Source organism: Dasypus novemcinctus, chromosome 18, assembly GCF_030445035.2.
Source record: "Dasypus novemcinctus isolate mDasNov1 chromosome 18, mDasNov1.1.hap2, whole genome shotgun sequence".
NCBI lineage: Eukaryota > Metazoa > Chordata > Mammalia > Cingulata > Dasypodidae > Dasypus > Dasypus novemcinctus.
Window position 1 is genome coordinate 21,797,446 of NC_080690.1, and position 22,751 is coordinate 21,820,196.

General features: G+C 46.3%; 1 protein-coding gene across 9 annotated transcripts in view; it reads right to left on the reverse strand.

Moving 5' to 3' along the window:
- The window catches only part of PRMT7 (protein arginine methyltransferase 7), a 57,468-nt gene that overhangs the window by 9,787 nt on the left and 24,930 nt on the right, over positions 1 to 22,751 (reverse strand). For 8 of the 9 annotated variants that reach the window (XM_058279803.2, XM_071209119.1, XM_058279805.2 and 5 more), the window contains 9 exons: positions 18,264 to 18,372; positions 12,805 to 12,917; positions 9,622 to 9,863; positions 9,235 to 9,415; positions 4,234 to 4,361; positions 3,731 to 3,869; positions 2,704 to 2,787; positions 2,330 to 2,377; positions 1,469 to 1,558 (listed from right to left, as the gene is read on the reverse strand). In XM_058279803.2, the coding sequence (XP_058135786.1) occupies positions 1,469 to 1,558; positions 2,330 to 2,377; positions 2,704 to 2,787; positions 3,731 to 3,869; positions 4,234 to 4,361; positions 9,235 to 9,415; positions 9,622 to 9,863; positions 12,805 to 12,917; positions 18,264 to 18,372 (1,134 nt within the window). Of the gene's footprint in view, positions 1 to 1,468; positions 1,559 to 2,329; positions 2,378 to 2,703; positions 2,788 to 3,730; positions 3,870 to 4,233; positions 4,362 to 9,234; positions 9,416 to 9,621; positions 9,864 to 12,804; positions 12,918 to 18,263; positions 18,373 to 18,958; positions 19,051 to 22,751 lie in introns of those variants that run through there. The other variant, XM_071209120.1, reaches the window with a different exon arrangement.

Genomic DNA, 22,751 nt, shown 5'->3' on the forward strand with positions numbered 1-22,751 from the left:
CAAATACAAATTAAAACCAAGATTTCACACACACCCACTAAAACTGCTATAAAAAAAATAGACAACACAAGTGCTGGCAAGGATGTGGAGGAAATGGAACCCTCACACATTACTGGCAGGAATGTCAAATGGTGCAGTCACTCGGGACAAGTTTAGCAGTTTCTTAAAAAGCTAAACATAATAACCATTCCACCCAGCAACTCGACACCTAAACACGTACCTGAGTGAAACGAAAATATATGTCTTCACAAAGACTCCTACACAAATGTTCATGGCAGCATTATTCCTAACAGCCCCAAGTTGGAAACAATCCAAATGTGCATCAGCAGGTATGTGGATACACAAAACGTGGCATATCCACACCATGGAATGCTAGTCAGCATCAAAAAAAGAAAAAAACACGGATGCATTCTACAACCCGGATGAAACTCAAAAACATGCTCAGTCACAGAAGTCAGATGCAAAAGGCCACATTTTGTATTATTCCATTTATAGGGAATGCCCAGAAAAGGCAAATTCATAGAGACAGAAACCACGTCAGTGGTGGCCTGGGGCTGGGGGTGAGTGGTGAATGACTGCAGACAGGCTCCAGGAAATTTGAGGGGTGAAATGGACGATGGCTACATAACACTATAAATTGACAAAAATCACTTAAAGTGAGTTATTTTATGGTATATCAATTATACTTCAGGAAAGGTGTTTAAAAAAAAGAAAAAAGTTGGCAGGAAAGATGACAAGTTCTGCTATGGGCAAGTCCAGCCGAGGGGCCTGTAGGATATTCAAGGAGAGATATCCTGTTGGCAGTTAGACATATGAGATTTGAATCCAAAAAGGTAAAGAGTTCAACCGACACTAGAGACCCAGATTTGGTGCTCAGTGATTCACCTATGGGAAGGGATGGAATCACCCACGAGAAGACAGAGGAAGAGGAGAGGACAGCCAAGGAGAGAGCACCAGTGAACATGAACGAGGAAGGACTGAAAGGAGAGAAACCCAGGAAGCAGACAGAGGACACCCTGTAGTGTTTTAAGGAAGGCGAGGTCCACTGGGTCGTGTGCGTCCAAGAGGTCAGGTCAGAGGAGGCCTGCAGGGAGCCTGGTGATGAAGAGGCCACTGTGGGAGCAGAAGAGCAACTGCAGCAGGGAGGGACTGGGAAGGTGAAATGCAGATGGGAGTGTGAAGGTGCGTGAGGGAGGACACACTACGCTCCCATCAGTCCTCACAGGGCTGTTCTGCCCCAAGTGAGGAGGCAGCGATCAGGCCAAGGTGCGCAGGCAACTCTGCTCCTTGGGCATCTCTCTCAAGGCTTCACCACACCACTAAGAGCGCCAGGCGCTCAGCTGGGAAGTGACGGGGAGACCCACCAGGAGGCGCAGAGGAGAGGAGGGGTGGGGCTAAGGCGATCCCAAGGCTGCCCTGTCCACCCCAAATCCAGCGCACCCCAAATGCACAGGCGCCTGCTACTCACCTTCTTACCCTCCAAGTCTGCAGGTGTTAACAATTCAGGTCGTTTCTCTATTATATTAATTTTATCTTCCAAGTGGTTAGCCTGGAAGATCTTAGAAAGAAAACAATAAATTATATTTATACCAAAGTACTGCCTTTGTTCAGGAAAAAACACCCCACAGTTGCTCCATCTGCTTGCAGTTTTCTAGCTAAATAGTTCTGGAGCAATCGTTATATCTACTTTGTAGAAATTCAGTCCAGAGGGTCATCCTGATAGGGCAAGAACGAGCTCCCAAGCAATGTGTTGTATAAGCCAATTCCTCCTGGAGGCACAGAAGCAGGGCTCTGGTGGAGCTGGGATATCGTTTGGAGAGGAAGTCAAACCAACCACTAGCCAGGGAGTGAGCCCATCATGGAACGAGTGGTCAGGCCAGGCTTGAGCAATGGTCTCCTGTGCCCTGGGGCCCCAGAAACATGCCCAAAGTTCAGTTCTGTCACTGCAAATAGTTAATTTTTCTTAGTTTTATTTGAGGGGAGAAGTCTAAACTTCAACTGCAAAAATCAAATAATAAAATAAAATTAATGAAATAAGCAAAAGAAATGAAATTTAAAAAAATAAAATAAAATAATAAAACAACAAACCAGTGCCTGGAAATTTGCTTCTATTTTAATTTCAGCCCCACAGGACTTAGACCAGCTCTCAATGTGGGAGTCAAGAAAAGACGGCTGAAGGTCAGGCCACTTGCAGGAAGCCACTCCCCAGTGCAGCTGCTACTTTTGCCAGCTCCCTTGGGACTGACGCTGCTTCAAAATTATCAATCTCAGACTCAAGCAGAAAAGTTCCCCAGGTCCCCTCCTTATTTCAGCACCAAGTGTCACTTACTTTTTTCATCAGTCTATGAGAAGCAGCTGAACTCTCTACTGTAAATACCTAAAGAGAAGACCATGCTGTAAGAGACTCAACAGAGGGAGAAATTTACAAAGACTAAATTGCGACAAGATGATTTGGAAGCAGAGGGCACCGCCTCAGCAGCTTTACCTGTGCTCCTCCCCGCCTGGGGCAGCACCTGCATTGTGCACTCACCCTAGCAAAGCGGCAGCCTCAGAAACCCTAAGCCCCTGAGCTAAGCGGGTCCCCAACACGCAAAGCTGTGCTGGCAGAGAGCCTTAACTGTGGAATTGTGCACCCAGACCACGCAACACCCGGACTCAAGAGGTGATCCGTGGAAGCTGACAGAAAGGTGCACGTCCTGGTACCTGCTCTGCCCCGAGGTGGTGGGCCAGCATGGGGAGCAGACTGCCATCGCTGACACAGAGGCAGACACTGTCTGACTTCAGCACCTGCAGGAAAAGGGTCACTTCAGCACAAGTGTTTCCTACAGGTGAGAGAGTTTTCAGCAGCACTTAAGAAATCCTCGTGGGCAAAGAGAGAAATGCTTCCCCTTTTCCTGACCTCTCTAACTCAGAATCTATGATCCTAAGCTTGATCTCCTCATTCCATCCTCCCCCTCAGCCCAGCTGGGTCATCTGTGCACCCCACCCCACTCGTGCTTGCTTCCCAGGCCCCTGCAGAAATCAGCCCCACCCTCAAAGCACCCACCTCCTTCGCCTCTCCCTACCTAACCCACTGTCTGGAAAGACCCTCCTCAACCCATGCTGGGAGGTCGCGCTGAAGGCCAGGCCATTTGCAGGAAGCCACTCCCCAGGGCATGATGACAGTGTTCTCAAATGACTCCCCAAGGCAGGGACGCCTTTAGGGGTCACAGACCCCTCAGAGAACACGCCAGCTTGGATCCTCCCTTCCAAACGGCATGCATGTGCACATGTGCACACGACCTTCTGTACACACTCCAAGGGCTTCAGGACACCCAGCCCCTGCTGCAGGCAGCGGGGAGCCAAGGCTTTCAGGCGGCACTTACACTGGATTTACACCTCAGACAATTTCAGAAAGGTAGTAACAGATGAAAGGAGGGGGTGGCTGAACCCACTGCCACCCATCCCATCAGCTGCTGGTGACCCAAAGTCAAAAGCGTCGAGCCAAACAGGGGTGGGGCTGAGGGAAGGCTCCCAGCCAGAGGCCCTCCGAGGAGAGCAGAGGACAAGCCCTTGAAGTGCAGGCGCGAGCTCCCCGGTCTGCTCGAGTGCCTGCCCAGAGGGAGTCAGGTGAAGCACGGAGGCAGACAAGGACCAGAGAAAACGAAACCAGCAAGTCATAAGCAGTAAGCTGGGGCCCCAGAGACCAACTCCTCCTTGCCCACAAGCACCCAAGGAGCTGGACACTTACTGTCCCCAAGGCCTGGACATACTGATCTGTTCTGTCCTGATCGTTGATCTCTCCAAACCGAGGCCGGTTCCAGAGCAGGTGAGCCTGGCAGTCGCACACGGGGCGCACTTGACGGAGGGCTCTGCCGTTCTTGTCAGGGCTAGGCCAGGAGACGAACAGACAGACAATGGGTGATGTGTGTCGCCTGCTGACCCCAGAGAGCATCAGGGTGTCACATGGGGACCTGGCCCAGCACTGCCTGAGTCTAGGCACCCAAGGCGAGAGGACCCGACTCCAGCCTCTCACATGGGTCTGATCCAAGTGGGTGCCTAGCACCCCGAGGTGGCCTATTCTAGTAAGTGCAGCCCCGCACTGACACATCCCATCCAAACCTTTGTTCTTATTTTATTCTGCTCAGATAAAAGTCTGCCCACTTGCACCTCTACGGGGTCTGGAAATGGGGGATTTACATAAACGCACAGTCTCAAAGGCCCATCTGCCACCCCACAGGGCTCGGGGGCTACCTGGTCGGCTGGAGGCTGTACCACATGCAGTAGTCGTCATGGTGGGCTACCAGGCAGAGGGCGGAGCCCTGCGCTACAGGCTGCTCCTGCGGCAGGAAGTACACACACTGCATCCAGTGGTCTCGCCACTGAAACGGAAACAGAGAATCAGCTGCCATGGGGTATGATAAGAGCAACGCTCCCAATCCAGGAGCCAAAACTCATGAAACTCAGTTTACAGGGAGACCATGGACTGGTTACAGCTAGTTCCTGTGGCTGAAGCAATAAAGAAGAAAACCCTCCAGTCTAAAAGCTTCCTGTGGCACTGCCGGCTTAGGAGGACACAGTGTGGCCTGAGGGCAGCAGGCTTCAAGAGGGGCTCAGGGCACAAGCTAGGCTCACATCTCTGCCCACCCCAGCAGGCCAGCACCACGGCTCCCTCTTCTCCATGCTGGGCTCTGCTTAACGTTTCATTTGAAGAAAGAATTCCCAGTTTTAAACAACGTTTTAAATGGAGTTATCCACTGCAACTAGTACCACGGTGCACAGTCCAAAGACTTGAACATATTCAGAATTTACTTTTCTCTTGTAATGGATTTTAAAACCCTGAAAGGTCAAATGCAATGCATAAGACCTAACTGGATCCTAGAGTGAGGGAAAAAAGAGCTATTAAAGACATCTGGCAACAACTGAGCAAATTTGATTTTGAACTGTATGTTAGATGATATCATGGAATTACCATTAATTTTCTTAGGTGGGATAAAGGTATTGTGGCTGTTTGAGACCTGTTTTTTATTCTTAGGAGATGAATGCTGAGGTATTTGAGAATAAGGTGTCAAGATGTCTGCAACTTAGACTCAACAAAAGAAGTGTGTGTGTGTAAGAGAGAGAGAGAGAAGAAAGGAGGGACGAAGGGAGAGAGACAAAATGTGGCAAAATGTTAACAATTGGTATATTTCAGTAGAGGGCATTTCAGTGTTCATCTTCAATTGTTCTGTTGATTTAAAATTTTTCAAAATAAGAAGCTGGGAAAAGGTTTTGTTTTGTTTATTCTTTCGAATTAAATGGAGTTTCAAAAGAAATGCCATACTCTAAATTGTGAAACATAGTTTACAACAACCTAGAGTCAACCTTTAATAAGCTGGGTTGATCCTCTTTGACACAACAAACCCACATAAAGAGGTCTACCTTAAGGAAAAAGAAAATGAAGAAAGCTATAGTCACATAAATATGCACATCACAGAATTATTTATACTAGCAAAACCTGGTCGGAAAGCAATCCAATTAACCATCCAACAGATCAGAAATATATATGCAATCCTTATACAGGATCCCATAGACATTTATTTATTTATTTATTTTTTAAAAAGATTTATTTATTTAATTTCCCCCCCTCCCCTGGTTGTCTGTTCTTGGTGTCTATTTGCTGCGTCTTGTTTCTTTGTCCGCTTCTGTTGTCGTCAGCGGCACGGGAAGTGTGGGCAGCGCCATTCCTGGGCAGGCTGCTCTTTCTTTTCACGCTGGGCGGCTCTCCTCACGGGCGCACTCCTTGCACGTGGGGCTCCCCCACCCGGGGGACACCCTTGCGTGGCACGGCACTCCTTGCGCGCATCAGCACTGCACATGGCCAGCTCCACACGGGTCAAGGAGGCCCGGGGTTTGAACCGCGGACCTCCCATGTGGTAGACGGACGCCCTAACCACTGGGCCAAAGTCCGTGTCCCCCCCATAGACATTTAAATGATGAAAACTATGGTGCAGCATGAAAAATAATGGGGTAAGCATCAACAAAAACCCATCTGTGAGAAAGAGATCAAAGAAAGGCAGTCTTTGGGGTGGCAGAACCACAAGGAGTTAATAAGTTTTGTGTTCTATAAGGAGGTTTTATTTTTCTATCTTTAAACTTTTGAAAAATGAAAAAAGTGTCATTTTTATGTCGCTTTTTAGTGGATACCTGGCTCAGCTTTGACAAGATGACTGCCCACTCTTTCCACATCATCAGGAACTAAGGACACTTGGCCCCTGTAAGACTCAGAGAGGGCGGTTCAGTACCTGAGCAAACCACTGTCAATCCCACTTTTCAGGGACACTGTCCACCCATCTGAACTTGAATTTAACTAAGAGGCAGGTAAATCACATTCGCATGTAAGGTATCTATCTGAAAATAAAAGCTATAAAATGAAAAACCAACCAGGGAAGCAGACATGGCTCACCTGATAAGAGCGTCCATCTACCATATGGAGGGTCCAGGGTTCAATCCCCAGGGCCCCCTGACCCGTGTGGAGCTGGCCCATGTGCAGAGCTGCCACGCACAAGGAGTGCCATGCCACGCAGGGGTGCCCCCGTGTAGGGACACCCCACAAGCGAGGTGTGTGTGCCGCAAGGAGAGCCGCCCCGTGGGAAAAAAGCACAGCCCACCCAGGAGTGGCACCGCACATATAGAGAGCTGATGCAGCAAGACGACACAACAAAAAAAGAGAAACAGTTTCCCAGTGCCACCAGATAATGCAAGTGGATGCAGAAGAACACACAGCAAATGGACACAGAGAGCAGACAACAGGGGAGAATGGGGAGAGAAATAAATAAATCTTTAAAAAAACAACAACCAGACACATTTTGAAAAAACAGAACAAAATGGGAAGAAAAAAATTTTTCTAGAACCTGTTATTTATTCCTATACTATGCAAGTTTATCTGAAGGCAAGAGCAGCTTTCCCTGACCTCACCTGTGCCCCCATGGTGCTTCCCTGTCACAGCATCCTTCCCACACACCTGTCTACCCACCCCCACAACAGGGGCCTCCTGGGTCCTCAACACTGAAGAGCTGATCATGGAACCCACTGTTCTGAGGTGAAACAGGCTAATCATATTTAAGATCACGAGCAGTTCAGAGAATTCATGAAGGAGGTTCATAACCATTTCTTCAAATTCGTAACTCTCCAAAAGTCAACCCTGGTAGAGGAAGGACAACTGGAAATGAGCACCCACTCTTGTGTCTTAGACACAAGGCCCCGCTCCAAATCACTTGACCTTTCTGAATCTCCGTTCAGGTGTGTGGTTACTCAGCACTCTTACGTGAAGGTTCAAGGAGAAAATACACACAGTAGTGATATTTTTATGACTTTTTTATGGAGAATCCCGGAGAGGAAGAAAGCAGTCTCAAGTCAGTCTCAACTCTGTGGGAGAATTCGGCCACACACACAGCCCTCTTAGGCTGCGCAGAGGCCAGCCTACACCCACACTCACGGGGGCGGGGCGCCTGGGAGGCAGACTAGGTGGGAGTGCTCGAGGAGCTCACAGGCCCAAGAGACTGGCACGCTACCCCGCAGGAGGCAGGACCCTTTGGCCTAAGCAGGAACTTGGGGACAGGGGAGCTGCTGAGAACACTATGCAACCTAGAACCACAGGTGCACAACTGAGAAACAAAAGCTAGTGTCCAGCAGGTAGGGAAAACCGGCAACACACAAAGCCGGGTATCAAAGACGCTGCCAGGTAGAGAGGGAGGGTTTAATTCCTTGGCCCTGGAACACCTTTTTCACTTTTTTCCCCTCTGAGTGTGTGTGTGTGAGGGGTGGGTATGGGGTTAGGTAACACAAGCACATGAGAGAAAATTCAAAAGACACAAAACAGTCACATAGCCGCAAAGAAATTTTCTTTCCAACCCTAACCTCCAGGGCCCTTGCCAGAAGCAACCATTTTTACCAATCTTACAAAGGTATGTACATTCCACACATAAATATACACTCTCATACACACACATCCCTATTTTTAATAACACCAATTGGTATATCACATAATTCCTCTGCACCCTTGTTTTTGTTTCACTTAATAATATACCCTGGAAATTGTTCCATGTCAGTGCACAGAGAGCTGCCTCATCTACTGAGTGGACACACGACAATGGACTTAGCCACCTCTACTGGCAGGCTTTGGGTTGTTTCCAGTCTTTTTCTATTAAACCAGGGCTCCAGTGACTATGTTTGCACTCTGCACATATGCACATCTATGCAGAGCATATATTTCTAGAAGTGGCATCACTTCCCAACACCACAGAGTGGGCCATGCTGCTATCCATGGGTGTTCTGATGATTTACTTTCCTGCTTTTCTCCCATTGCTTCACCAACAAAGTGTGCTATCAAACTTTAAAGACCAATAGGTGAAAATGGTATCTCACTGCAGTTCAATCTGCATTTCTCTTTTTCGTGAGGATGAATATATTTTCATATGTTCAAGAGCATTCTGGGGAAACGGACTTGGCCCAGTGGTTAGGGCGTCCGTCTACCACATGGGAGGTCCGCGGTTCAAACCCCGGGCCAACTGACCCGTGTGGAGCTGGCCCGTGCACAGTGCTGATGCGCGCAAGGAGTGCCCTGCCACGCAGGGGTGTCCCCCGCGTAGGGGAGTCCCACGCGCAAGGAGTGTGCCCCATAAGGAGAGCCGCCCAGGGTGAAAGAAAGTGCAGCCTGCCCAGGAATGGCGCCGCCCACACTTCCCGTGCTGCTGATGACAAGAGAAGCGGACAAAGAAACAAGACGCAACAAATGGACACAGAGAACAGACAACCAAGGGGGGGAGGGAATTAAATAAATAAATAAATCTTTTTTTTTAAAAAAAAAGAGTATTCCGTATTTCCTTTTCTGCAGTTCCTGTCCTCTGCCCAGTTTCTATTGAGCTGCAGAAGATAGATTTTGAGGCCACAGAAATTGAGGCTGAGGGCAGGCTGTGGTCCTCTGCTCCAAGGTGATCAGAGACCCCTGGGGTTACCTGGGGACAGGGGAGAAGTGAGATCTGAGAGTGACTGGGCCAGGAAGAGGGGGCTGGCACACCAAAGCTTCTCTATTGCTGTGTCCCCTGGGTATGGCCATGACCTCCAGGAGGACTGTGCTCTGTTCACTCTTCTTTGCCTTGTCCCTTCTGTCTCTAAATGTTCTAAATCTAAAGGTCAACATTCTGCTTTATCGAGACCAAAAGTGGATTATGTTTCCTGATCTACATGAAAACGTGCTCGGTTCCTGCCTCTTACCTGGAGCCCCTCTGGGTCTGACTGTGCCCAGAAGGGGGCCATGGTGCACTTGATCTTCCCCTCAGGGTCCATTTCAATGTCCCACCAGGAGAGAACCACCTGAGCTCGACCACATGCCAGAGGTTCAAACCGCCTGCTATGGCAGGCTGCGGAGCTACTGACTTGCTTGCTGAAGTCCACACTGTGGAAGAATATTCAGGAACTTCAGAGTATTTTCACCTCACACACTCTCCATTTTAAACTTTTACAGTGATGTCACCAGCAATGATACTTGGTTGCAACAGACTCCTGCTTTCAGAGTCTGTGATATCAGTTGGGTTTCCTTCCCACTCAAAAAGAACTTCCACAGACCCAAATTCTGCTGCCACCTGGGGAGGTTCCTGGTACCTGAACATGGGCAGCACGTCGCTGAGGACGGTGAAGTCAGCAGGCGGCACCTGGTTCAGCTGAAGGTCATAAACAGAGGGTGCGCCAGGGCACCTCTCCAGCTCCAAGGGAGGGACGATAAGCTGCTCTCCAAGGCTGCTCTGAACACGGAGGGGAAACAGCTTGTTCCATGACCACATCCTTCTGGACTCCACCAGCTGGGCATAGACGGTTGCTCTGTGAGGCACCGCCTCACAATTTTCCTAAGTTTATATTAGAACAAAACAACCAAAAAATAAATGCATGCAGTTAGTGCAGTAAAAAGTTAAAAAAAAAAAAAAGAAAAAGAAAAAGAAAATGGAGGTATGTTGAGCCACAGTAATTCCCATCTGTCAAAAGAAGTTTATTCCTTAATATTAAGTCAGTTGAGCAACACCTCATGCCCTTACCATTGGCGCAGTGAATGGTTTCAGCCCTACGCCCTTTGGGAAAGAAAAAAAAGGAACGAGACTTCAAAAGAACACACATTATGTTGAACATGATTTAGAGTGCCAGATAAGTTCCTAGCTACCTGACATTCTTAAATACTTCAAAAATAAACCTTCACTGTCATCGTACTGATGAACTCCCACGCTGACTTGGAAGAAAGAGTCCAAGTTTTGATGCTCAGCTGTGACTGTGGCATGGGGCTCAGCGCTTCCCTTCAGCACAGCGCTTGCCCAGACACCAGAGCTCCTCAATGCAGAGCCCAAAGGCCAACTGTCCACCCTCGATGTACAAGACCCCTGCATCATCCCTGCTGCTGCCCACTCCGCTCAGGTGGCCTTGGCTGCCGAGCTTCCCTCCTGCCTCATACGATTCACTCCCCGGCATCCTTCCCATGCCGGGCACTAAGGGTCCAGCCATGAGGAAGACTCTTGCAGCTGTTACCCACATGGAAATCACAAACTTGGGGTTTCTCTACCTGAGCACCATCGACATTTTGGGCCAGGCAGTCCTCTGTAGTGGGGGCTGGCCTGTGCCCTGCAGAATGTTTAGCAGCACCCCCACAAGATGTCAGAAATAACCTCACCCACTCCTGCCACCAGCTGTGACAACCCAAATGTCTCCAGAGACTGCCAAGGTGCAGGAGCACTCCTGGTTGAGAAACACTGCTCTGCAGGACACCCTCATTGCCACTCTGTCTCCTATAGGAGGCAGGCTTCCTCTGGACAGCCCTCACAGACTCTCCCTGAGTGACCTCGACCACTCCACCTTCGTTTACTAAATACCATATAGTCAAAGGCGTCTTGGCCCTCACTACCCGGTTGACCCTCAGAGAACTATTCTAAACCGGACAAAACAACTTCACTCCTTCCCACCTCCCCAGAGCTGGGCTTCCCCAACCCTCCCTTTCTGGGAGAATCACCATCCAGGCCAGCTGTCCAAGCCCCAAATTCTAGCATCATCCTCAACACCCCTACATTGAAGTAACCACTAAATCCTGTGGCCCCGTTCCTATTGCCTGAGTCTACCTCTATGGGCCCACTTCCTTTGCTGTGGCTGACACCCACAGCATCCCAGTGCCTGGATGATTTTGAAGATCTTCTAACAAGTCTTCCTACCTCTAGCTTTGCTTTCCAACTGCTCTCCATACTCCTACCTGCATAAATCTGCCATTAATCCCCTGCTTAAAATCCTTCTGTGATGCCGACTCCTGGGTAAGGTCTACTCTTCTAGGCTCTTCTTGATCTAGCCCTGCTCCCTAGCCTTGTCTCTGGCCCCACCTCTCATCCCTCCCAGACTACACAAATCTGAACAACCTGCAGATCTGGGAGCCATTCCCCAATTCATTTTCATGTCTTTGTGTGTGCTAATGTCCTCTGCCTAGAATACCCCCGCCCGCCAGGCCAACATCTGATCACTTTCCAAGACTGACTCAGCGCACGATCTTCCTTGACCCTGACCCCTCCTGCCAGTGTGAGTGCGAGTTCACCTGCTCTGACTACCATCAGAGTGTACACAAGCCATATGACGCTGACCTGCTCGTGTATCTACTTCCCTGTGAGCTCACCTGTGCATTCTTGGTACCCAAAAGAGGGCCTGGAAAAATGACAGTGCTCAAGAAGTGCATCTTCTAAAACCAATTCCTGTGCCACTTCAATGCCCACATGGACCACCTGTAAGCACCCAGCCTCCTAGTTCCATCCCCACTAACCATCCAGGAAGAGGGTCAGTGCAGCGGAAGTCTTTGTTCACCAGCCATAACTCCTTCAAGCTCAGAGAAAGGGCAGGCAGATAGGGACTAGAGTGGACAATGAACAGCAGGTTGCTACAGCTCAGCTGCGAGAGGAAATGGGACGGCCGCCTGCGCACCTTTTTAATAAGATGAATTAGAGAAAAACAAATTGGGCAGCATTAACCTAATTCTAAATATACTTTTTTCTGTTTCTGGGATTCATCTGGTTGCTGGTTTTAATGTGAAAAAACCGAAACTCTTAATACTGAAGCTGATTACTGGAAAGAGGTTTTCCACGTTAGAGCCGATGAGATGTCTTACACAGTCACGTGCTATGCTCATCACGTGGGCTCCAGTTTGGACTGCCCTTCCTCACTCCAGGGGCACCACGCACCCCCAAAGAGGGTCCTGGCTGGGACAGTTTTGGACCTGCCCGGAATGGTGCCCACCAACAGATGCCAGCGGAGGAAGAGAAGACCAATGACCCCTGCCTTGCCCCAGCTGGTCTCTGCCTTGGGGTCCCTGCCTCTGGTTTTTGGCCACCCAAAAGCCAGACCAATCTCTGAGATAACATTTTAGCACACCTCTCCCTTCTCAAAAATACTGTCAAAGAACACCACTACCTCAACTCCTTAGGGTGGAACAGGCTGGTAGGCAGTGCCCTCTACCCTCTCCCCCACCCCAGGCAGGGATTCTCCCGACCTACCAAACAGGCCCCTGTGTGGACCACCACTCCCTTTCCTCAGTGTCGTTCTAAATTACCTCTCCTCTCCACACATGCCCTCATCTCCTTCTGAACCTCTGAACTCTCAGAAGGCTGGTCCTAAAACAAATGTCCGTGGCACTTCAGTCTGTCTATCCACTCAGACCAGTGAAACTGCATGGTCTGAGCCTCCCAAGAACCGAGGGGTGCCACGGGCCGTGTAGCCCCTGGTGTATTAACGAAAGCTCCATGAGCCTCTGCCATCACAGTGATACGCCCCTACCTGCACCAGATGCCTGTGTGCGTGCTCATAGGAGGGCAGCGCTCCCTCCCCAATCAGCTCCGTGTCAAACAGCTCCGTGACCAGGATGTTGGCACGGCATGACATGTCACCATCTGAGAAACACAAGGAAACAGGGTCAGAAGCAAGCAACAGACTAAGAACGACTTTTACATCAAATATGTGAAAGACAAAAGGTTATTAGATCATCAGACTAAAAGCACACGCACATGCTGACGTATGGAGAGCTAAAGTGTCATGAGGTCTGCAACTGACTGTCCAATGGTTCAGCACAAGTCCAAATAAATATATATAGCAAAAGGCTAACAATTGGTAAATCTAGGTTAAAGGAATGTGGGCGTTTACCTAGAACTCTTCCAACTTTTCTGTGTGTTTGAATGGGGAAGGGGGTAAGGGGGCAAGAAAAAGTAAAAGCTGATAAGAAAACTATAAACACCAAAAAAGGAATATCAGATAAAAAATACAGACAATTCAAAATGGAAAAAAAATCAATCAAATGCCTGGAAAAAATTTTCACCCTTATCAGCACTTGGAAAGATACAAACTAACAGTTAAGGCAGAGGTATCTGGCTATTCAATTAGGAAAAATTTATTTGAAAAGCAAAAATTGAATGCTGGTACTTCAAATACTTCTGGGCTGCAGAGAGAGAAAGAGAAAACCAAAGCAAAGAGAGAGGGAGGCGGAGAGAGAGGGAGGGGCTGTCTAAGGATCTTCCAGTCACCATGAGTCCAGCTGGACCTGCCCAAACTGACACCCACCGCTGAAAACCCCTTGGTGCCTTACATGAAATCTCCCTTTATTAAGATAGTTTTTTGCCACCAAACAGTCCTTCTAGGATAGTAGGATTATGGGGGGTCTTTTTATTAACTCTATTTTGTAAATCTTCCCTAATGTAATGTTACTTCAACAATTATGATTTTTTAACGAGCCAAGAAACACAATAGACTTTAGAAGGGGCTATTTATCATGGAGAATTCATTGTAAACATTCCTAAAGGCTCACGAATTACAATTAGACAAAACTCACTCATCTTTTCTGCGCAGAACACAAGCCCCAAGGATGATGCAGAAAGAAAAGAAGAGCATTAAAGTGGCTCAAACAAAGAGTGCATCAGAGAGCCGGAAGCCGACTCTTACAGAACTGGGCATAAATCTTGCTTTCCAGCCTTGAACTTGCAGTTCTCATCACCAGCTGCCTCACCTGTGATATGGGGTAATGATATCTGCCCCCTTGGTCAGGACAACAAAGGTAAAAACTGTACCCTTCCTAAGAAGTGCACCTGTGCCCAAAGGCAGTGTGCAGTGAAGGGGAGGGAGGGAGGAAGCTACAGTCGCCTGGGCACAGAGGCCACCCTCCAGAGTGGCCCCACCTGTCCTCACTCACGTCATGCCAAATTCCAACCAGGCAAAATCAAACCCATCACCCCCGCACACACCCGTGCTCCCTCCAGGGTTTCTGCCCCACTCAACAGTCCCATAGCGAGTCCAGAAACCTCCTGGCTCAAGGAGAGCAGCGACCACGTCTGGCCTAGTCGCCACTGCACCCAGCACCTAGAACAATGCCTAGCACCCAGGAACAGCCAACAAACAGCTGAATTCGTGATTCCTCACTGCCACCCCTACCTCCAATCAATCACCAAGCACTGCCAGTTCTACCTCCTGAATAATCTGTAAGCCAATCATATAATTTACAATGATTTTCCAAATCTGTTTCATCAAAATACAAACATAGCTTTATGATCCAGTGAATGTGAACAAGTGCTTCTTGAGAGCCTGGTATTTAGCATCTGCGTGCATCTGCGTGCTGCTCTGTAAGGGAGGGCAGGGTGCATTGGGAGATTGAAGGGGGTTAGTTACCCCAGGTAATAATAATAATATTTTTTAAAAAAAGGATGACTGAGTGACAAGTACCAAAGCTGCCCTTGAGAGAAGAAGCAGAGGGAAGAACAGCAGTCTGAGGAATAAGGAAGTCCCTGGCTGAGTTGGGCAGGTGGAAACAAGTGCCATTTACACAGGCTTAAGGACCAAGCTGGGTTGACAATCTATTTACTATACAAATATTGCTGAATTCCTGTATGTGCCAGGCCCTGTGCAAGTTACAGAATGGAGTAATTAATAAGACCCACACAGTCCATGACCCTGGAGGCTGCAGATGTGTAGGGATGTAGCAACTAAACATACAGGAAGCAGAATTGGCCCAGTGGTTAGGGCATCCGTCTACCACATGGGAGGTCTGTGGTTCAAACCCCGGGCCTCCTTGACCCGTGTGCACCTGGCCCACGTGTAGTGCTGATTAGCACGAGGAGTTCCCTGCCACGAGGGGGTCTCCCAGCGTGGGTAGGCCCCATGCACAGGGAGCGCATCCCATGGGGAGAGCCACCCAGCACAAAAGAAAGTTCAGCCTGCCCAGGAATGGCACCGCACACACAGAGGGCTGACACACAAGATGATGCAACAAAAAGAAACACAGATTCCCGTGCTGCTCACAACAACAGAAGCAGACAAAGAAGAACACACAGCATATAGACACAGAGAATAGACAACTGGGGTGGGGCGGGGGAGGGGGAGGGAAGGGGAGAGAATAAAAAACTAATAATAAAATAAAATACTTTAAAAAAATAAAAAATAAAAATGTAACACCTGACTTATTAAAAAAAAAAAAGAAACTAAACATACAGTTACACAAGCTATTATTTAATCACTGCTGTGGAAGTGCTCCAAAGGAAAAGTATTAAGAAAGCATATGAGGGGCTCACCCTAACCATGGGGGTGAGTGGGGACCAAAAACAGACTGGAGAAGGACATGGGGCAAAGAGACTCAGTGTCACATGGCAAAGGCTGCTCTGCAGATCTGTCTCTTTGCTGTCAAGCAAGACAGAAAAACTCTCAAAAAAAAAAAAAAAGATTTCCACTTTCTACTTCTGGCCATAATGAAATAAACTGGGATCAGACCTACCTACCCACGTAACCAACTAGAAAATGGGACAAAATACATGAAAGGGGTGTACAAGAGGCAGCACAGTTTGTGCCCCAAGAAGGGAAATAAACAAAACGAAGCCTACTACTGCTCTGGTTTTGGGCCAGGAGGCACTTTCCAGACTGCAACACAGGGAATAGAAGCCAAGCAGAGCACAGCAGTTTTGCTGGTTTAGGGAGACAGAAATTAAAGTTCAGGGCAGGGAACCAGAGAGGAGGGCGATACATAGATAAAGAATTTCAGAAATCTACACAAGGTTCCCTTTAAGTGAACAGACTCCAGGTGAGAATCCGTAAGGCTGGGCAAAGGATGACCATATATTATAAGCCAAACAATTTCCAGAGCTCAAAGAGGACTGGGCAGCATTCAAGTCCTGACCAGCCAGATGAGGGATTTCTTACTGAATACCTAGGGCATTCGGCAGATACCCAAATAGGTCATGCCTGGTGTAACCTCACAGCAGTGGTTCTCAACAGGGGACGATTTTGGCAATGTCTGAGGACATTTTTGGTTGTTACAACTAGGGATGGGATGCTACTGGCATCCAGCTGGCGGAGGGCAGGGATGTTGCTAAACATACTTCAATGCAGAGGACGGTCCACAACAGACACATCCGGCCCAACATGTCAACAGGGCTGCTGTGGAGAAACGCTGCCTTAGAATAACGCTCCTCTAACCCTGCTCCAACAAACAAGCCTTGAAAGGATCAAGTTGATCTACAAGTAACCTAACTGCATGCCAAAACAAAGTGTTTAAAGGAAGACAACAAAATCCAGCATTCAACAATGAAAAAGTCTCAATATCCATCATCCAAATTAGAAATGCAAAGGAAAATGTGACCCAGAATTAGAATAAAGATCAGTCAATAGAAACAAACCCAGAAAAGAGGAAGTGGAAACAGCAAATAAGGCTGTTAAAACAGCTAATATAAATATGTTAGAAGGAAAACATGAACATAATAAAGAGAAAAACATGTTATAAAAAAGAACCAAATGGAACTTCTAGAGATGAAAAATATAAGATTGAAAATAAAACTTCACTGGATGGATTTAACAGATTAGCAGATTAAACCCCACAAAAGAGAATCAGTGAACCTGAAGATGTAACTGTATAATATTTAATGGAATGCTGCTTAGCAACAAAAAGTAATAAACTTGCAGAGCAGGTGTAGCTTGCTGATTGAGTGCCTCCCTCACATGTATGAGGTCCCAGGTTCAAAACCTATGCTTCCTTAAAATTAAAAAGAAAAAAAAAAGTAATAAGTTCCCGATACACATAACAATATGGTTGAATCCATAAAGCATTGTACTAAGTAAAAGAAACAAGAGCAAAAGAGTATACACTGTATGATTCCATTTACTGGAAATTCGAGAAAAGGTAAATCTAATCTATATTGAAGAAAGCAGATCACTGGGTACCTAGGGCCAGGGATATTGGGGAGGGGGGTTGACTATAAAAGGTCATGAAGAATCTTTTTGGGGATGATGAAGATTATCTATTATCTTGATTGTGACAGTTTACATACTTGATTACAAGTATGTTCACATGTCAAAACAAAGTTACACATTTAAAATTATATCTCAATAATCTGATTAAAAATGGGATAGTGATTCATGCACATTTTCTGAGTATGTTATGTTTTAGAAATAAAGGGAACAGGGAACCGATGTGGCTCAGTGGTTCAGTGCCAGCTTCCCACGCATGAGGTCCAGGGTTTAATTCCCAGTCCCAGCACCTCAAAAAATAAATAAATAAATAAATGGAACAGGGAAGTGGACAAATAAATCTAAAAAAATAAAGGGAATACTATTTACTTATTTTGTATTTGTATATGTTTCAGATTCTCCATAAAAAAGATTTTTTTAAATGAGAGAAAAAGTTGTCTTTAGGTAGATGCTTCAATTCTAAAACACTGTATTCTTTTTTAACTGTGGTGATAATCATTACCTCGCTGCAAAATCTTTGTATGAAATCTGTCTACTGCACTCTCTGGTTATCAATGGTATGTGGAATTCTAGACATGATTCAAACTCCTAGACTATGAAAAAGTATTCTGAAAAACTCAAGAATTTGTGCTATACAGGAAGATCTTCCAGGAGGTAACCTGAAGCAGAAGTAAACTATGTAAACCTCTTCCTATTACTTAATTAGTTTCACTTCTGTCTGCCTAAACTTGAGAGCTGAACCACACAAAAATTTCAACTTACTAAAAGCAGCAAAAGGTTTCATTTGTGGCACTACTGCTGCATTTGTTTAGCTTTGGTTTATTGACTACTGATTTGTTTTAATTAACCAGTAGAAAAATAAACACCAAACGGAGCAAAGTGCTTATCTGTGGACCCACCACAAAAGAGGCCTCATTTCTCTGCAATTAATTATCTGGATATATCTACCCCACTTTAAATTTTTTCCTCTCTTATCCAAGAACAAACAAAGCTTTCAACATAGGATCTGTTCATCTCACCTGGACCTACCGTCACCTCAGTGGAATGCTTGTTGATAACCTTAATTTTATCACTGAAGCCATTTTTCTCCACAATCTTCACAGCAGCATCAGCCATAGGCTTGAAAACCTAAAAGTTGGAACAAAAACCCAAGTGAAAATGCGCAGTAAATTAAATAGTGTCCTAACAGCTACGGTTAGCAGGCTATTCCTTGATTCTGGGCCTAAGATTTAAAGTAAAAGACGCCTCTGTACAAGAATTTCCTTCTCAATAAACAAAGTGTACTTTGTAACCATTCAAGACATAGGTAAAATATTTCTTTCATGCTGATTTGATCTAAATAAAAAAGATTTCATCTGTGTAGCCTAAATACTTTATTCTCTAAATGTGTGTCATGAAAATGAATCCAAAATAGTGAGATGCAATCAGGTTTAACTTGCAGCTACAAGTTCCCAGGACAAGCCAGGCACACCGGGGATGCTGGGGATCCTGAGAAGGCCTCCCTTCCTCATGAGGACAAAAGGTGTCAGTGCCAGGCTAGAGGGCTGCCAAAGAGCAGGGGGAGCCAGCAGGCAGCTTCCCTCACAAAAGCACCATCTGTGACCTGGGACATATGCTGTGCTCTCTAGAGACTGTGCTAGGTAGGAGTGTGAGCAGGTCATCCTGCTCAAAACCGTCCAACATCCCTACTGCTGGCCCAACACAGCCTACTTACTATTATTTTTCAATGACATTAAAAATAAGTCATTAAAATATGGTTCACAGGGAGACAGACTTGGCCCAGTGGTTAGGGCATCCGTCTACCACATGGGAGGTCTGCAGTTCAAACCCCAGGCCTCCTTGACTCATGTGGAGCTGGCCCATGTGCAGTGCTGATGTGTGCAAGGAGTGCCGTGCCATGCAGGCTGTACCCCGCGTAGGGGAGCCCCACGCACAAGGAGTGCACCCGGTAAGGAGAGCCGCTCAGCGTGAAAGAAAGTGCAGCCTGCCCAGGAATGGTGCCGCCCACATGGAGAGCTGACACAAGATGATGCAACAAAAACAAACACAGATTCCCGTGCCACTGACAACAGAAGCGGACAAAGAGACACAGCAAATAGACACAGAGAACAGAAAACCGGGGTGGAGAGGGGAGGGAAGGGGAGAGAAATAAATAAATAAATCTTTTAAAAAAATAAAACTATGGTTCACAATATGGACCCCCTTACCTTCCCAGGCTTACCACCACCACCCCACCCCGTGACTGATGCTGCAGCCACACCGATCTCCTACTAGGCAGCATTCCTTGTCCTGAAGCCCCTCTCCTAGTTCCACCTGCCAATTCCAAGCCAACTTTCCAGGACAGCCCAAATCCCACTCTCTGCAGAAGCCTTCCCTGAAACCCTCACATCTCCCTAAACATAAGCACCTCCAACTTTTACATTTCATCCTTCCCAGTTTAGACTCTCCAGTGCGTTGCTCCAACCACTCCAAACACATTATGCCAAAAACACAGACTCACATGAGGCCACACACAAACCGAGCAGAAACATAAAATAATAAAGTGACTGGTCATGATGACAAGATTTTATTTTTGCTAAATCCCTTTCTGTTTTCCACATTTTCTGCTGTGAACACATATTTCTTTCACTATGATCTAGGAAGAAGTGCTATGGTCTTTTTAAAAGAACTTATAAACCTACCTAGAAAAAGAACATTATCTTCACAATCTGTTTCAAATTATTTCTAGGATTTGGCTTGAAGGGTGTTTGGTATTGTTTATCAATTCCAAAAATAGATATTGAATTGCGTTTGCAAACTGGTCTGTTCCTCTGGGCATATTAGATTGCATTAGACTCAGAGGTTTCCTTTGCTCTTTTACTTTATTAAATCAATATTAGGGTTTTTATTTGACCTAGTCATTAGGGCAGTTCAGTTTGAGTCCCACCTACAGCTAGCCTACAGCGTGGGCTGTATAAATGGATGCTTAATCAAAGACAGGGAAGAAAATCCATGGAGAAAGAGAACACAAGATAGTTGAGTTTTGATGCTGGAGCCCCGGGGAGAGAGCTGAACTGTGTGCCTGAGAGTTTACAGCTGGCCTTGTGGAGAAAGCAGAGCAGCTGAGCGTGGAAACAGATGAGCCCCAGGAAGAGACAAGCCTTACACCAGCCTAGAGCTGACATCAGAAGAAGCTGGACCCATGGAGACTTAAGGGGAAAGAGGAAGGAAGGCTGAACCCTTACAGACATTGCCCACCATCTTGCATCAACATGTGGCAACAGACATGGGTGACAAAGCAGCTCTTATGGTTCCTTGAGTTGGACTCTTTAGGGCCTGGTGACTGTACGCTTCTACCCCAAATACCCCTTAGAAAAGCCAACAGAGTTCTGGCACTTTGCATCAGCACCCCTTTGGCTGACTAATACAAAGGGCCTCAAACCCTCAGTGTTACCTATGACTTTGCCTTCATTCCTAGAAGTATTAGAGCCTCAGTCCCACCCCCTTATACTGCCCCTTGACACAAGATTCATCTCTTCCCCTGGTCCTCCAGCCTTGGACAACCTCCTACTCAGCTGACCAAGTTCAACATCTCACCCAAAACACTATCTGGAATGGACACTGCGGCTGACTTCTCTCCTCCATGTGCCTCACCCCTCCCCTCAGGTGGAAAGGTGCAGTTCTGGAGAGCTGACCTAATTTTGTGTGGTGCACCTGTCTGGTCTAAGGATAACTGAACTCACTTGCCAGGAACAGGATAAGGAATGGGGTTTAACCCTGTTCTTATCAATGACCAAGGAGAGGTATGCTGGAGATCCCCAGGAACATTCTTCCTGTTCTTAAAAAGGAGAAAGAGTGGAAGCTAGGAGCAGGCTTTCCCAGCACACAAGCAGGCCTGGTGGCTTTTCCTTTTTTTTTTACATTTTATTTTGAAATCATTTTAAGCTCACAGGAAAGCTGCAAAAATAATGCAACACTCATACTAAAAACTCCAACATACCCAGACACCTAGATCACCAATCTGTAACATTTTGCCACATTTGCCAAATCATTCCATCGATTCCCTAGACATTTGAGAGCAAGTTGTATATATGCTTCTTGAACACTTAATACATGCACATACATTGCTTCCTAAGAACAAAGACATTCACTTATATACCACCAGTACAGTTAAGTGATAAAAAGTTTACAATCTATATTCCGATTTTTTTCATATGTGCCAATAATATCCTCCACTGTTGGATCCCATCCAGGATCATATATTGCATTAAATTGTCATTGTCTCTTTAGTCTCTCTTTTAATTGAAGATACACATATACAACATAAACTTTTCTACCTAATCCATTCCTAAGCATACCATTCAGAGATAAGTCACATTCCCAATGCTGTGCTACTCTCATTACCATCAATTACCAGAACTTTCCCAATACCACTGCCCTCCCAAACACCCAGGCTAGACAATAACACATAAGCACATGCGCACATACATACACCTCCCACTGAAAGCTACCGCAGGAGCGAGAACCATAATGAGGAACTGAAAGACAAGGGCTCCAGGCCTTGCTCTCCTGCTTATTAACTGTGGGACTTAAGCTGCTTATTAACTGTGGGTCTTGAGCTTCTTTAGGTCTTAGTTTCCTCATGTGTAAAACAAGGATAATAAAATCTGCTTTTGGCTATCAAGGCAATCTTCCTAAAACAAAGATTTCTTTGAATCTGCTCAAAAACCTTGATATTGATAATTCACTGAAAGTTAGAGAAGTGACTCTTAATCCTTTCCATAAAATCCTCAGAAAAGTGTAAAGAATCACATACATACACAAACTTACATAAAACTTTATGACTGTCATGGATACCTGCAGCTCATTATTAATCTCAGGTTAAGAACACCTGACTTGAGTTAGTGAAATTAAAAATGAAACTCTTTATTGTGGCACCTAGGTCAGGTCTTCCATAGTCTGGCTGCAATATAACTTTCTGGATTTTTCTACCCTGACACCTTATGCTAAGACTTTGGATGACAAGTGCTCCTCAAGCACACTGTGATAGTTTCATCATCTATAAAATGCCCACTTTTTTGGACCATGGCTATGAGGACCACAGTGAAGGGCTGGCAGAGGAGGGAGCTGGAGGGAGTTTGGAGAATGCACCCTGGATTGCTGACCTCCAGATTCTGTGAGAAAACAAAGCACTTCTACCTTGTTTAAGCCTGGTTATTTTGGGACATTGCTATTTGTAACACAATTACCACACAAACCCAATTTTGTAGAGGAAAGTATTTAAGTACATGCTCACCCCCAGCCTCCCAAAAAAGCTTGGAAGACTATTTACCAAATTCTAACAACAGATAATTTTGGCTTTATATTTTGTTTCACAAGTGTCCTACAATGATATGTATTATTTACGTTATTAGAAAAACAACACATATACAATGTTTTATGGAAACAAATGATTGTTAAACTATTGGTAAATGTAGGCTCTGTAGGAACATTTAAGGCAGTAGTTTTTCAACCTTGGCTGTACATTA